The 16,575-nt window shown below is 44.8% G+C and overlaps 1 protein-coding gene across 8 annotated transcripts in view; it reads left to right on the forward strand.

Annotated features, from left to right (window-relative positions):
• The first annotated feature begins 389 nt into the window (after nucleotides 1–389).
• Nucleotides 390–16,575, forward strand: part of CDK19 (cyclin dependent kinase 19) — a 217,017-nt gene continuing 200,831 nt past the window's right edge. The window contains exon 1 of one of the 8 annotated variants that reach the window (XM_054022183.1): nucleotides 390–463. Coding sequence is in view for 1 of the 8 variants with exons in the window: in XM_054022179.1 (XP_053878154.1) it covers nucleotides 891–1,018 (128 nt within the window). In the remaining 7 variants the exon portion in view is untranslated. The other 7 variants (XM_054022181.1, XM_054022179.1, XM_054022182.1 and 4 more) reach the window with 7 other exon arrangements.

Consider the following 16,575-nt stretch of genomic DNA (forward strand, 5'->3'; position numbering starts at 1 on the left):
GGTGTACCCAGGGAGGGGCAGCGCTCTCCGCCTCTGATCCCTCGAGGAAGGGACAGCTGCACCCCCAGCTCCACCCCCTCCCCGGCCGCTCCGAGCCGTCACCGGCCCCCTCCAGGCAACGCCACCTTGCGGGGCACGTTGCCGAGCCGTGGGCGGCAGTGCAACACTGAAAGCACATCCCGCTCCGCGCTGCCCCAGCCTCCAACCGCTCTGTCCATAGACAGCTCCGCCCCAACAGAGCGCGCCAGGGCCGCTGACTGACGAGCAGGACAGCCACTCCCGGCTACGCCCGTGGCCCAGGAGCGACTGGGAGGGATTAGCCTTGGCCAATCGGGAAGAACAGTGAAGGGGGGGCGGGGCCACCGCTTGAGTGGCAGCTCAAGAAATAAACAAGTTCCAGGCACACCAGCGTCCCTCTCCTCCCCCCCATAGCCGAAGGGCTGAGGCGGCAGCTGCGGCGCAGGTATGGCGCACGGTCTCCCTACGACCCCCCACCCCATATAGCCGCTGCTCCCCCCTCAGTCGGGCAAAGTGAAGAGTCAGCAACTTCCCAGCGCCCGCTGAAACGCTCAGCAGCTCAGGGAGCGCAGGCGCTGACAAGAACTGGGTGTTACGGGGCATGCTGGGAAATGTAGTTCGCATGCCGCTGCCTGCCGGCGGGGGCCCTTGGACCCGCGCCGCCAGCTGCACTACCAGTCCCAGAATGCCCCGCGCGACGCTGAGTCGCCCCAGTTGAAGCGGGTGGCGGCGGAGGGGACCAAAAAAACCCAAAACAAAACAAAACACAAAAAAACCACACCGCAACCCAAAACAAGGAAATGGTGCAGGGAGGGGGTTCCCGGCGCTGGGGGCGCTGATCCCGCCGCGCCCCCCTCCCCCATGGGTGAGCCATGGACTACGAGTTCAAATCCAAGCTGGCGGCCGAGCGCGAGCGGGTGGAGGATCTGTTCGAGTACGAGGGCTGCAAAGTGGGGAGAGGCACCTACGGGCACGTCTACAAAGCGCGGCGCAAGGACGGGTAAGAGGGGAGGTGGCGCTGGTACGGGGCGGGCGCTCCTGGCTCGGTCCCCTGGCTCTCCTGGGGCGATGGGGAGCCGGGGGCGGCAGCGGTGCCGTGAGTCTCTGCGTGTGTTCCCCCGCGACCCTGATGCCCGGCCGCAGGCTCCTGGGGCACCATCTCGACCCTGCAGCTTCGCGCCGCGGGGGAGGCTGTGGTTGTCTGTGGCCCCTGGGGGCAGGGGTTGGCGGTGACAGCGGGGCTGGGCGGTGCTGGTTGCCGCGCCCCCTGCCAGTGGGAATGCCCAGAAATCCCCCAACATACGCCGGGGAGCGCGGCTTGGGGGGAAGGGGCAGTTGTGGGGTGAGTCCGGGTGCGATGGGAGAGCTGGCGATGACTCCGTGTTTGTGTGTGTGTAGGGGAGGTACGACAAGCGGGGTGTGAAGGTGAGGTTGGTTGTGTGTGGGGGGCAGTGGGAGGGAGAGAGCCAGGGTGTGAAGGTGGGGGGCAGTAGGAGGGAAGAAGGGAGAGGATAGTCCTGGGGTGAAGGTGGGGTTTGATTGGGGGGGGGCAGCCCTGGGGTGAAAGTGGGGAGTGTGTGTGTTGGGGGGAGATTGGGGACATCCCTTGTGCATGTGTGTGGGGGGTGGTAGGAGGGAGAGTCAGGGTTTGGGGTAAGGGTTTGAGGATGACCTGTGGTAGCTTTGGTGGTAAAGTGTGTGTGTGTGTGTGTGTGTCTCAGTGGCCCTTTCTCCCCCCAAAAGATGGGCACCAGCAATTTTCCTCCCTATGCTCCACCCAGTAACTTTACTATTTCACTTGAAGTCATGAGGAATGGTGAGGCAAAGGAAAAAATAGGCTAAAGAACCTCACGCTTGGAAAAAGTTTTGTAAACTTTGTACTAAAGTAGAAAATCCAGCTTTCAAAAAATGTATTTACAAAACATGACTTTGTGTGGTGGTGGTGGTGGGGAGCTGCAGGTGCAACTCCACTGACTGGTACATCCGGGCTTCATATAGCTTATAAATGTGCTAATTAAGCATTTACGTTCAGGGCCACAAGCAGGCCCTGAGTGTTTTAGCAAAAATAGACAAAATTAACAAACAACCTCCTTCCACACAAATAAAACCAAATTAAAGAGTATTCTGAGTATATTGATGCTAGCCCAATGTGTTCTCAGTGGAGGTCTCCCTCAAGTGTTTCTTCAAATATCCTATTTTGTTTTTGAATAAACGTTTTCATCCCCAACCCCAGAATTATTAAGGCTGTGAAATTTGTTAGCTTCTCAGTAATTTGGTGGTGGTTAGTGTCCCTTATGCATTTTGTGATACATTTAATAGCACCGTCTAGTAAAAATTGAGTGAGGCGGTGCTAAAAAGTTAGGTTTTCTTGTTGTCCTAGTGAGGTAATTCAGTACGTCTACTAAATGTGTGAGGGTTTTTAAGTATGGAAAATCGTCTGGGGTATTGTGTGCTACCTGAAGCATTGGCACCTCCAGAGTTCATCAAAATTATTTTTAAAATCCAAAAGAATGACCTGCTGTGCTTGCTTCTGCTTTTCCAGTCTCTCCTGTGTAGAACTGTACTGTAGTTTTTAATAAGTCTGGTAATTGTTAGATGTGTATGACTTCATAGTAGCTGATAGCTAGGCCCAGATGTGCTGCTCTCCTTCCTATGATGCTGCACAGGTGGGATGGTAGTGCCTAGCCAGCTGTTACTATTCCTTGCTTGTCTCATTTCATTTAATTGTATTGTAATTCTATGATTAAAACTTAACTATATCTAAGGTTTAAAAAAATCAAATGTTGATCCGTACTTCAGACAGCATGTATATTTACTGGAGAATATAAAAATTCTAAACACCTCTCATTCAAATCAGTCAGACCTATAGGAACATAGGATAGTGTTCAGTGGTTTTTTTTTTTTTTTTTTTTTGTAAACAGAACTATTATGTAGTCCTTAAGGGTGCATTTACAGATCTGCTCTGTACATATTCAGTTTTTAAAGACACTTGTAAGTTCTTATCTTTCCACAGACTAAATCTTTGTAGACTTCCATCGGTATAGTGAAATGGAGTTTTGGAAAAGCAACAGGATGTTAAAAATACAAACTTATTATCATTTAAATTCATTATTGCTATACAAAGGAATGATTGTGATCAGTGGTTAGAATTCTGTCCAATGCAGTGCTGCAGAGGGCAGTCAGTATTGGGTTCAGTTTAAACACATTCCTCTGTGATCTCCTGGTACATTAGAGTATTATTAGAGTATGCTTATTAGAGTAATCTAAATTTGCAAGACACATTAAGGCTACATCTACACTACAGAGCTTACAGTGGCACTAATGCAGCTGCGCCACTGTAAGATCTCTCGTGTAACCGCTTTGTGCTGACAGGAGAGAGGTCTTCTGTTGACATAATCAAACCACCTCCAGTGAGCAGCGGTAGGTATGTCAGTGGGAGAAGCTCTCCTATTGACATAGAGCTGTGTTTTGTTCACACCCCTGAGCGGAGTGGCATAAGTTTTGCCAACATAAGTGGTAGTGTAGACATGGTCTAAGTTAGTAGGGTATAATACTGAGGCTAGAATAATAGTTGAGAGACAGAGGACTGGTCCAAGTACAGGACTGGGAGTCAGGAAATCTGATTCCAGCTCCAAAACTGACTGCTGTAGCCTTCAGCATAAAGTCTAGTTAACTTCAAAAAGAGAATTTAAAGGAGTTCCAGGTACTCCAAGTGATCCTGAGCTCCCCTGATAATTTTGGTGATTTTACAATTACATTTTCCTTTTTTATGGCTCTTCTCATCCTTGTTACTGCGTGAAAGATCTTTGGAAACAATAAGAAATAATCGTTAAAATGACTATACTCAGTGCTGTGAAACACATCACATAAACTGAAAAAATCTTTGTTATAGTAATCCTTGGAGTTACTTATAAGAATTGGTTTTCCCACTCCCCCAAAGTATAATTTTTCTGTCTTAAACTTAAAAGTTGATTGCACACCTTCCGTTTTTCCATTTGTAAAATGGGGATATTGCTCATGTACTTTAAGGGGGTGTTGGAAGGATTATAAGGGACTTGTACCTAAAGCCATTAAAATGTTAGAAATGTTGGCAGGAAATAAAATGAGACTGAACTTGGAACAATGGTAGCTAATACATCTGTGTGAGAAATGATCCAAAAATTACACTGGACATGAGAAAGAGGAACTGGAAAGAGGTGATGATGAAAAGGACTTAAAGGTGATAGTGGACAGTAATCTGATGCTAGAAATGCCAATATCACTTCTGGGCTGCATATCCAGAAGCTTCACTTCATGAAGCATGGAGGTGATTGTTAACCCTTTCTGTATGGTACTGGTCAGTGAGTTCACAACAGGAATGTGTTGTATAGTTTTAAGGTACCTCAGTACTAGAGATGTCAGCAGATGATCAAAAGTAATTTGAAGAGCAACCAAAAGGACTAAGGTGCTGGAGTGACTGATGTATGGACAAAACTAGCGAAAATATCTTCATAGAAAGAATGTACTCACTGCAACTAGATGTAGAGTCCTCTTGTCTGGCCACAGAAGGAGGGGTCTCCTTAAGGAATTGTGAGGAGGGGGAAGGGGAACTCCACTGAACAAAGTGGATGGTGCAAAGGGAAGGGGTGGATCCAGGTATGTGGAAACCTAGCCTTATATGTGCCTTGCGTGGCGTGGGATTTATATTCTGTGTACTGCAAAAGGAACGTTTTCTATCTCAGACCAGCAACAGGTGTCCCGTGCCCATACTCATTACAGAAGAAAGATGGTTCAAGGGTAAACAAGAGTTGGAACAGATTTTTGTGGGAGGCATCCCCTAAGGAAGTTAGGGGAAAGGGGCTTGGGACTCTTATCATCTGGGTGTGAGAATCCCCAGGGTACAATCTGGACTGTTGAACAGCTGTGTTCCCTCAATTCTCCAACCTGGGGTGCTGGGACAGTGACCGCTCCTGGCCTGATCTCACTATCGCTTCAGCATGCAGATTACTTCCAGCTATACTGCAAGGGTGCTATAGCCAGCCACTCTTGAATTACACTGTAAAAGAACACCTGCAAATTTGCAGACCCAGACTTCCCCCAGAAATGTGTATCGTATACTGCTGAGCCCTCTCCTGGACAATACAAGCTCCTATAAAGTCTATCATTTTTTTAAATAGAAAATGATATGCATAAATCCTGTTATTTCTCCGACATTTTAAATGGAGTTTCCCAAACACTTCAGTCCAAGCACACTGGTTTAGATAAAACAATGAAACAAGTTTATTAAATATAAGAAGATAGATTTTAAGTGATTACAAGTAAAGAGGCATAAAAGTCAGAATTGGTTACAAAGAAATAAAAAGTAAAACTCAACTAATGCCTAATCTAACAAGCTAAGTGCATTCAAAGCAAAAATCTCTCAGTACATGTTCTAGGAGTCTTACTGGTTGAATTCCTTTCTGCCAGGATCCCTCCCTTGTCCAGTGATATTTCCTTTGTCCTTCAAGTGTTGTCGATGCCATGAGTAGAGATGAAGGGAGAGATGATTTGGGGCATCAGTTCTCCATTATTTATACTTTTTGAGATGAGGCTCAGGAGACAGAAGGTCTGGGGGGACAGAAACATCCAGCTGTTTCTTTGCCAAAATGTAGATTTCTCTCTCACACCCTTTTTCCTGGCAAAGAATGGCCACTTAACCAGGTGATAATTCATTTGATTTTGTTGATCCCTGGCAGAGGCGTCAGTTTGCCTTTTGTCTTTGAGGAACTGGTTTGTTCCTGCTTTTCTAAACTTGGAACATGTCTCAGTAATGTTATACAGTAGTATCTTAGAAGTGTACATACAATGTTGTCACACATTTTACTAAAACAATAACGATAGCAAATCATGAGTTTTCAAAGGATACCTTACAAGGCATACTTGTAGAAAATTTATCATAGTCTTGTAAAAAGGGTGAACATAGGGATATAGACTTGCACTGGTACAGTGGGGAAACAATCCTCACTTTTTTTCCCAGCCCCTCCCCTAAGCCTCAGACAAACGGAGCGTGGCAGCATCCCAGCAATGCCTGCTGGGACCTGGTTGGAAAGGGGGAGGATTGACAGCAGCCCTCCAAATAAATGATGATGGAAATAAGGACAACCTACATGGTATGATTTATTGCTGGATATAGTGCCGACTTTCTCCTTTTCGCGTGGGTACTCCGCCTGAGGCCCCGCCCCTACTCTGCCCCTTACCCCATGGCCCCAACCTTGCTCGGCCTCTTCAGCCCCACTCTGCTTCCTTCCCCCTTGATTGGCGGGTGGGTGGTGGGTGCTGAGCATCCACTATTTTTTCTATGGGTGTTCCAGCCCTGGAGCATTCACTGCTTCCTGCAGCTCCCATTGGCCGGGAACGGCAAACTGCGGCCACTGGGAGCGGCGAGCGGCCGTGCCTGCAGATGGTCAATGTAAACACTGTCTCATGGCCCACCAGCAGATTACCCTGATGGGCCACAGGTTGCCCAGCACTGCTCAAGAGGCTGAACATATTCAATACTCCGTAGCTCTGCAAACATTCTACACAGGGTTTGTCACTTCATGTTTCATGAAATTTATAAACCAAATTTTTGAAACAGTAAAATGTTATATGGCACTTGGTAAGCTGTTCCATAAAGCGCTTGTAAAAGTGGCTGCATTGCTCTGATTTTGATCTACTGGGACATGAAAGGGTTCTAGACAAGGCATTGACTGCATTTGACTTCTCCAGTATGTGGTGGCATGTCTCTAGTGACCTAATCATTTTCTGGGGAAGTTAAGCTTTAATAGAAAAAAATAGGGCTAAAATCATTAAACATAGGTGCCTAAATATGTATTTAATGAAAATAGGCTCATTTTTAAAGGTGTAGAGCACCAGCAATTCCCATTTACTTCAGTAGGATTTGTATGGCCCTCAGCACCTTTAGAAAAAACATGTCACTTATTAGTTGCCTAAATATGCATTTGCCTAAAGTTAAGCCAAAATTTTCCAAATGTAGGTACTGAAGTCTCTTAGGCTGTGAAGGCAACCATCTTTATCTGACGTGATGCAGTACATTCTTTCAAAGTCTGCACACAAAGTGAACTGGTAGCTCAGAAGGATAATACAGATGTGGATAGATCTGAAATCTGATTATTACAATTTAAATGTCAATATTAACTTTAATTTTCCAATCACATTAATGGAAACATCCAGTAATTGGGGGTTTGGCTAGAGCTCCACTGTGACACCATCACTTTCTTCTAATTTTGACCCCTTAACAATTCCTTTTCTCCATGAAGACATCTCTTCCCAAATGCTTATTAATTTGTGCTGCAGTTGAGAGACCCAGTTTAAAATGGCTTGTTCACATTTGTCCAATAAGAAATAGAATATATTTGGAGAATACTTCCCAATCACACCTACAAAAGTGTGACTAGTACACTTTGTCTTGCATTGATTTTTGCTTCCATTTTCTTGTTAAATTCCTTGCAATGTCTTGATGAGACTGTGAGCAACAGTGGTGTGCTTAACTGTTGTGAGCTTCATAAAAGAAAAGACTTTTCTTTTACACTTCAAGAAAGATCAGTCTCTAGCCCCTGTCAGTGTGGGTAAATATAGAGTGCTTCTATTCCTTTCATGTGGTCTGTCTATCTAGCTCCCTTTGTATGGTCAAACCTATCACCTAGAACCGGGGTGGGCAAACTTTTTGGCTCAAGGGCCACATCTGGGTATAGAAATAGTCAGGGCCGGCTCCAGCATTTCTGCCGCCCCAAGCGCGCCAAAAAAAAAAAAAAAAAAAAAAAAAGCCGCGATTGGCGGCGGCAATTGGGGGGGGGGGGGGAAGCTGCAATCGGCGGCAGCAGTTCAGCGGCAGGTCCTTCGCTCCTAGAGGGAGTGAGGGACCTGCCACCCCCGAATTGCTGCAGGTGCCGCCCCCTCCCTTGGCCGCCCCAAGCACCTGTTTGTTAAGCTGGTGCCTGGAGTTGGCCCTGGAAATAGTATGGTGGGCCATGAATACTCATGAAATTGAGGTTGGGGTGCGGGAGGAGGTGTGGGCTCTGGCTGTAGGTGTGGCCTCTAGGATGGGGCCAGAAATGAGGAGTTCAGGGTACAGGAAGGGGCTCCGGGCTGGGGTGTGGTGGTGAGGGCTCCGGCTGGGGGTGCAGGTTCTGGGGTGGGCCTGGGGATGAGGGGCTTGGGGTGCAGGAGTGTGCTCCGGGCTGGGACCAAGGGGTTTGGAGGCGGGGGGGGGGAGGGCGGGTCTGGGCTGGGGCAGGGAGTTGGGGTACGGGGGGTGGCTCAGGGGTTCAGGCTCTGAGTGGTGCTTATCTCAAGCAGCTCCCGGAAGCAAGAGCATGTCCCCTCTCTGGCTCCTATGTGGAGGCACGTCCAGGCAACTCTGCTGTGCACTGCCCCATCCGCAGGCACTGCCCCTGCAGCTCCCATTGGCCATGTTTCCCAGCCCATGGGAGCTGCGGGGGCATAACATGGGGCGGGGGCAGCATGCGGAGCGGAGCCCCGTGGCTGCCCCTATGCGTAGGAGTCAGAGGGGGGACATGCTGCTGCTTCCGGGAGCTGCGTGGAGCGGCCCTGACCCTGCTCCTGGCTGGAGTGCTGGAGCAGGGCAAGCTCCAAATCCTGCTCCCCAGCAGGAGCTCGAGGGCCAGATTTAAACAGCTAGTGGGCCGGATCCGGAGGCCATAGCTTGCCTACCCTTGTCCTAGAAATATACCTACCCTTGTCCTAGAAATATACTGTTGTTAATCCTTGGGCCAGTCAGGACAATAGAACAACAGGAGTACTTGTGGCACCTTAGAGACTAACAAATTTATTAGAGCATAAGCTTTCGTGGACTACAGCCCACTTCTTCGGATGCATATAGAATAGAACATATATTGAGGAGATATATATACACACATACAGAGAGCATAAACAGGTGGGAGTTGTCTTACCAACTCTGAGAGGCCAATTAATTAAGAGAAAAAAAACTTTTGAAGTGATAATCAAGCTAGCCCAGTACAGACAGTTTGATAATAAGTGTGAGAGTACTTACAAGGGGAGATAGAGTCAATGTTTGTAATGGCTCAGCCATTCCCAGTCCTTATTCAAACCGGAGTTGATTGTGTCTAGTTTGCATATCAATTCTAGCTCTGCAGTCTCTCTTTGGAGTCTGTTTTTGAAGTTTTTCTGTTGTAATATAGCCACCCGCAGGTCTGTCATTGAATGACCAGACAGGTTAAAGTGTTCTCCCACTGGTTTTTGAGTATTTTGATTCCTGATGTCAGATTTGTGTCCATTAATTCTTTTGCGTAGAGACTGTCCGGTTTGGCCAATGTACATGGCAGAGGGGCATTGCTGGCACATGATGGCATATATCACATTGGTAGATGTGCAGGTGAACGAGCCCCTGATGGTATGGCTGATGTGATTAGGTCCTATGATGATGTCACTTGAATAGATATGTGGACAGAGTTGGCATCGGGGTTTGTTACAAGGATAGGTTCCTGGGTTAGTGGTTTTGTTCAGTGATGTGTGGTTGCTGGTGAGTATTTGCTTTAGGTTGGGGGGTTGTCTGTAAGCGAGGACAGGTCTGTCTCCCAAGATCTGTGAGAGTAAAGGATCATCTTTCAGGATAGGTTGTAGATCTCTGATGATGCGCTGGAGAGGTTTTAGTTGGGGGCTGAAGGTGACAGCTAGTGGTGTTCTGTTATTTTCTTTGTTGGGCCTGTCTTGTAGGAGGTGAATTCTGGGTACTCGTCTGGCTCTGTCAATCTGTCCTCGCTTACAGACAACCCCCCAAAACCACTACGCAAAAGAATTAATGGACACAAATCTGACATCAGGAATCAAAATACTCAAAAACCAGTGGGAGAACACTTTAACCTGTCTGGTCATTCAATGACAGACCTGCGGGTGGCTATATTACAACAGAAAAACTTCAAAAACAGACTCCAAAGAGAGACTGCAGAGCTAGAATTGATATGCAAACTAGACACAATCAACTCCGGTTTGAATAAGGACTGGGAATGGCTGAGCCATTACAAACATTGACTCTATCTCCCCTTGTAAGTACTCTCACACTTACTATCAAACTGTCTGTACTGGGCTAGCTTGATTATCACTTCAAAAGTTTTTTTTCTCTTAATTAATTGGCCTCTCAGAGTTGGTAAGACAACTCCCACCTGTTTATGCTCTCTGTATGTGTGTATATATATCTCCTCAATATATGTTCCATTCTATATGCATCCGAAGAAGTGGGCTGTAGTCCACAAAAGCTTATGCTCTAATACATTTGTTAGTCTCTAAGGTGCCACAAGTACTCCTGTTGTTCTTTTTGCGGATACAGACTAACACGGCTGTTACTCTGAAATCAGGACAATAGGAGGAGCAATGGGATTCACAAATCAAATAGACACAGTCCATGTCGTTTTTAGCTTTGTAGTAGAAGTAGCAACTACAAAAGCTGAAACTGATGCTGAGGATTTCAAGTAAATGTAATCTTTCTAATCATGGTCAGTTCTGATCACCTTTACCCAAACCCAGTGTCTTGAACTGGCTTGCTCTCTCCGAAGCTGTGATGATGTTGCACGTTCTGAAGTACTTTGCTTGGTTGTTCATTAACTGCCTTTGAACAACTTCTAGCAAAGATAATAGTGATTTTGTTTTTATCAAATAGTCATTACTCTTTACTTGGCATTTTTACACAAAAGGTCGTAAAGCACTCTATAAAGATGAGTAAGTACGTTATTCCCATGTTATAGGTGCAAAGGTGATTGACTTGCCAGAATGGATTGATTTAAACTACATAGTGGAAAGCCTTGATTTAAATAATTTTCTATTTTAACTTTTCTATTTGTACTTCAGGTATTTTCTAAAAAAAGGTGCTTTGGTTGGCATAACCATAAAATATGTTGATTTGCAACTAAATAGCGCCTTTACATTAGATTTGGAGAGTATACTAACTATACACATTTGTTTAAGCAATTGTGTAGCTTAATATTTTCAGATTCTTATTAATTGTACATTTTTAGTGTTAAGCAATATCATTCACCATTTTCTATTTATTAGATAATTAACTGTTTGCTCATGATTTGTGTCAAGCTGCATTAGGACAGTAACTAGAATTTAATTAAACACGCAACAGCATATTTTTTATTTAAATGTTTTAACACATTGTAAGAAGTTTAGGCCTTACCATATTTTTTATTATATTCAAATATAATTTTAAACAGGTTTATTTAAAAAAGGAATACGTATTGTAATTTAAATAATTAAAAAATCCAATTTAAATAAAAATCAAACTTTTAATTTTTTTAAAAAAATCATTGATTTTTATCCACATTGTGACTTGCCTAGGGTTGCCAACTTCCTAATTGCACAAAACTGAACACCCCTGCCCCTCCCCTCCCCCCTGAGGTCCCGCCCTCCACTCCAGCCTCCCTCCCTCTGTTGCTTGCCCTCCCCCACCCTCACTCACTTTCACTGGGCTGGGGCAGGGGGTTGGGATGTGGGAGGGGTGAAGGCTCCAGCTGGGGGTGTGGGTTCTGGGGTGGGGCCAGAAATGAGAGGTGCAGCAGGGAGCTCTGGGTTGGGGTGTGGGCTCTGGGAGGGGGTCAGGGCTGGGGCAGGAGGTTGGGTTGTGGGCTCTGGGAGCCCGTTTGGGTATGGGAGAGGGTTCTGACCTGGGGTAGGGTGTTGGGATGTGGGTGGGCATGTGGGGTGCAGGGTCTGGGAGGGAGTTAGGGTGCAGGAGGGGGTTCCGACCTGGGGCAGGGGGTTTGGGGTGTGGGTTCTGGCTGGGTGATGCTCCCTGCTGCTCCCGGAAGCGGCTGGCATGTCCGGCCCCTAGGCGGAGGCACGGCCAGGTGGCTCTTCACAATGTGCGTTGCAGGCGCCGCCCCTGCAGCTAGGGTGACCAGACAGCAAGTGTGAAAAATCAGGATGGGGTGTGAGTAATAGGCATCTATATAAGATGAAGCCCCGAATATCGGGACTGTCCCTATAAAATCGGGACATCTGGTCACCCTACCAGCAGCTCCCATTGGCTGCGGTTTCCAGACAACGGCAGCTGCGGGGGCGGCGCTTGGGGTGGGGGCAGTGTGTGGAACTTCCCTGATCACACGTGGACCTAGGGGCCGCAGGGACATGCCGGTCACTTCCGGGAGCTCCATGGTGCCAGGGCAAGCAGGGAGTCTGCCTTAGCCCCGCTGTGCCACTGACCAGACTTTTAACGGCCGGGTCAGCAGTGCTGACTGGAGCCACCAGGGTCCCTTTTCGAGCGGGCATTTTGGTAAAAAAAAAGACACCTGGCAACCCTAGACTTGTCTAAAGTCATACCACAAGTTACAGAAGAGCTGGGAATGAATTTAGACTGCACAACTCACCCACGTACTCAATGGCTTGTGCTGCTTGTCTTCTGATGCGTTGAATGTGTAATGCCATGTACTTTATCATAGTAAAATTTCTTGTGTTGCTGCATGAAGTATATTAGTTGACTTAGCATGGTGGTTTCTTAGCCTGAAGCTAAGCTTACTGTTGGTTTCTTAGCCTGAAGCAGAACCTGAAAATTTGTCACTATAATTCGTGTAATTAAAAAGAAAAAAAAACCTCCATATACCCCGATAATAAGCAACACATCAAAATAAAATGAATTTGTACAACTTGCTAGTTGCAAAACGTACTGAAAAATCATGAAATAGGAATTAGGTAGTTAGTGTTGTCATGATTGATGACTGTGAATGAAATGAAATGACATGACATGACATAGCTGGAGGAGATGATGATGATGCAGCTCTATTTTCCAACAGGACAAAGTGAATGGTGATGGATACTTGCTGCTCTTTCCTTAAGAGTCTCATGTGCAGAGTTCTTCAGGGATCTATCATGCCTCCCCCTTCTTCAATGTCTGAGACTTCTTAAAGATGTGAGATGCTCTGGGCTCTGTTGCCCATGCTATGCAAATAGCACATCATTATATATGGGTTAAGGGTTTTTGTCAGGGGAGTAGAGAAAACTGGACTGATTGCATAAGAGGACCAATTTTCATAATCTAATGGGGAAAAACTGGCAAGATTTAGTGATTGACTTACTGAAGAGAGAGAAGGGGCCCCACATGGAATGGATAAGTTGTCATCCCATTGCACAAGGAGGACAGTGGCTGTTAGAGAGGGGAGAAAGAAACAAGTGTTTGGGAGGAAAAATTAGTTCATTTTTGCTGTGTTAAGTTTTAAACCTGTGACAACTGGATATCAGGAAAGGTGTTTGAGAAGCAGGACTGAACTGGGAGTTGTCAGGAGCTGAATAGTCTTTCCATAACCTCTCTTCCATTTCCACACTCCCTGCCTCCCTCAATTATAACTCGAACACCGAATGGGAAAATGAATCACATAAAGAAAAAACAATTGTAAACTTTACTTTCTACTTTCCAAAGATGTATCATCTCTTGACCTTGCTTGCTGGCATTCAGGAATTCAAACAAAACCTGCATTTTTTTAATATCTCAGGTTTCACCTTGGATGAAACAAAGTAGTAATTGACCTAAAAAGATTGTTTCAATAGTCATGTATTCGACTGAAAGAATGCTGAATTCACTTCAGGACAGTTGTTTTCACAAAAGAATTAGCAAACAGAAGGAGGGTAGTGTGGATACCAACAGCTGAGTTAATTACTGCTGTGGCTCTAGGTTGACCTAAATTAAATCAACCTAATTTTATAGTGTAGACAAGCCCTAAGCCATCCTTACAAATTTACTACTGCTTGTATCCCTACTTCTGATAGGTTAAAAGGGTACTATTAATGGCAATCTAATAATTTTTTTAAAGTTTATAGTAATTTTAGGTAATGCACCGGATCCTAAGTCCCTGTCCCAACTCTTGTGGTTTTAAAATGTCATCTTAATTTTTTTTTTTTTTTTAACTTTTCTCTCATGTTGGTGTGTGAAATATCCCAGGGGTGAATGGTGAAGTTGAGTATCTACGAGGTGTTGTTAAATGAAAAGTAAATAAATTGAAACCTAAAGATTTTAAAAGATTAGAGAAATAAACTGTGTGTTTCTGAAGATAGTAGGCAAAAATTTCTCAGGCAAGGTCTTCACTACAGACTTGTATCAGTATAACTACATTGCTCAGGGGTGTGAAAATCCACATCCAAGAAACCTTAATTATGCCCCATAGGGAAACCCTGGGAGAAAAGTTTTAATGTTTTTAAAAATCAGTTTAATCCATTATGGGACAACAAGCAGTTATATAATTCAGTTATATAATTTGGGATAATTGCAACATATTCTCTAATATTTTTATCCTAAATAGTAATATATACTCTTAACCTTAACTCCATCTTAATGTAGTTTTTCATCTGGGCATTTAGGAATGAAGGTAAAAGTATTTTTAAATCGTGTACTGCACATGTATAGTATCGTAGTCTTTTGACAGTGCATGATAGTGATGCGTCAGTTGCATACATCAATAATAATTTCTATCTGTAGCATGCTTAGTTATCTACCTTAATATGCTCGCTCCCTTTCTCGCATTCTCCCTTTTCATGCTGCTCTGACAGGTTGCATAGGCTGACAGACAAAGCAAAAATTGAGTTCTGAAAGTGGATGTACAGCTCATCATCTTGAAATACAGATACACTTTTATAAGATATTTTAGTTGATCAGCTTAAAAGCTGAGGAACTGCTTAATTCCAAGTACTTTGTTCTAAACTTTAGCGTCCAAAATACTGCTCATAAAAAGAGAAATGCAGGTGCATTTCCTAACATAGTACCCTTTGCTTAATCTGTGCAGGCAGAGAACGAAGAGTTCAGATCAGTTTACATGTTCTCTGTGCAATAAATTTGGCTTCAATGGTGAATAATCGGAATACTGCAAAGCACAACGTTGATATGATTCTAGTTGTCCAGAATGCTTGTGTAATAGGCTAAAAATATTACTCTGGGTGCTGGTGTTTAGAATATAGCACTTACTCTGAATGAGTAGTTCATGTAAATAGAATAGTTTTAGCTAATATTGGAGACTAATAATGTCACTGTGCATGAAGACTTGTGTTAACTGTGTATTAGATGGACTTTAGACCAGACTAGTGAATTATTTTTATACCTGTTCAGTTGACTGTGATATGCAATGTGAACTAAACGTGCTGCAATCAGGGGTACTTTAACTGCATTGCAAAAGACCTTAGCATGACGTTCTTGAATCAAAGCTCTTATTTTTCAAGAAGAATGAAGGAAAGTTACAGCCCTGGCTGAGTTCTTCCTTGTCATCTGACACCAGGCTGCTGTCTTGGAACCAAGCTTAGCATACTGCGTCCTTCACGCCTCCTGGGTCTGAGTAGCATCTGAGGCTAGACTATAAGACAGGCATGCTCCTGGGGTTACAGACTCCTGCCTAGTACCCATTCTTAGGATGTGGGGCCCAGCTGACCTAAGTCACGAGATCGGTGCCTAGTTGCTTAAGACCACAAGACCCCCAAGTCTCCCAATAGTGTAAGCATGCCCTCCTCAGAGCATCACCTCATGAGTGCTCTAGTTTATGATTTAACTCATCAGACTACTTGACAGTTAAAGCAAGGAACATGCAGACTTTGCAAAAGAATGTCTTAACTATACACACTTTCCTCATAGAAATGTACAAGAGTTAGCTCCCTTTTCCCTCTTACAGGCTTCTGGCATAGATGATTATTTCATCTAATAAAGCATTAACCAGTCAATAGTCTTGGTTGGTAGCCTCCATTGTTCTGCTAGGGCAAGGCTATTCAATTGTCGATAGTCCTTGATGTTCCTGTTTCAATTTCTTAGACATTGTCTATTTTCTGCCATATGTAGAAGATTTTAACCCACACAGAAGGTCATAGTCAGCAATAGGGTTCATTAACTCACATGGAATTCATAAATTTATATAGATTCCCCAAACTGTCAGTGCTAGTTTCAGTGTAAATAATGCAGTTTCTGGATTCCTTGATGCAAGAAGTCATATTAAGATCTTTTGCAATGCAATTATTTCTGATTCCACCATGTTCAGTATGCCTGAGTTGTCAGTTATTGTTCACTTTTCATATTGGATGCAGTCAGTATCCAGGATAACTACTTGTAAACTTAACTTGAACTTTTAGGAAAGGATGGGATCATAATCTGCTTAGTAAGAACAGTCCTGCAAGTATCTCTTTGAAATGGAGAAACCATTAGGCTTTTTGGTGCTAGTTCCATGAGACTCTCAGGTGTGAAGTCCCACTCATGAATTGGTCTGATACCTGGTGATGACCAGGAGGGAACCCAGCAGTGGCTCAGAAGAAATGATTTTGTAGCAACAGGACACTGAGCAGCAGCACTAGCTGGAGTAGCTCCTGCAGGATAAATGAGACAACGAAGGGTGTCACCACATGGCAAAGATCTTGTCTATATTAGAGAATTTTGCAGGTCTGAGAATAATTTCCCTCCCTCCCCCCACTCAGTTGAACTGCATCTTGTGACCCAAACTAGTGCTTCAGTGCAGAGCCGGCTTTAGGAAGTGCGGGGCCCGATTCGAACAGTTTTGACGGGGCCCCGGCAGGGATGACTGGGAAAAAAAAAAAAAAAAAACA

The sequence above is a fragment of the Malaclemys terrapin genome, chromosome 3 (assembly GCF_027887155.1).
Source record: "Malaclemys terrapin pileata isolate rMalTer1 chromosome 3, rMalTer1.hap1, whole genome shotgun sequence".
Taxonomy (NCBI): domain Eukaryota; kingdom Metazoa; phylum Chordata; order Testudines; family Emydidae; genus Malaclemys; species Malaclemys terrapin.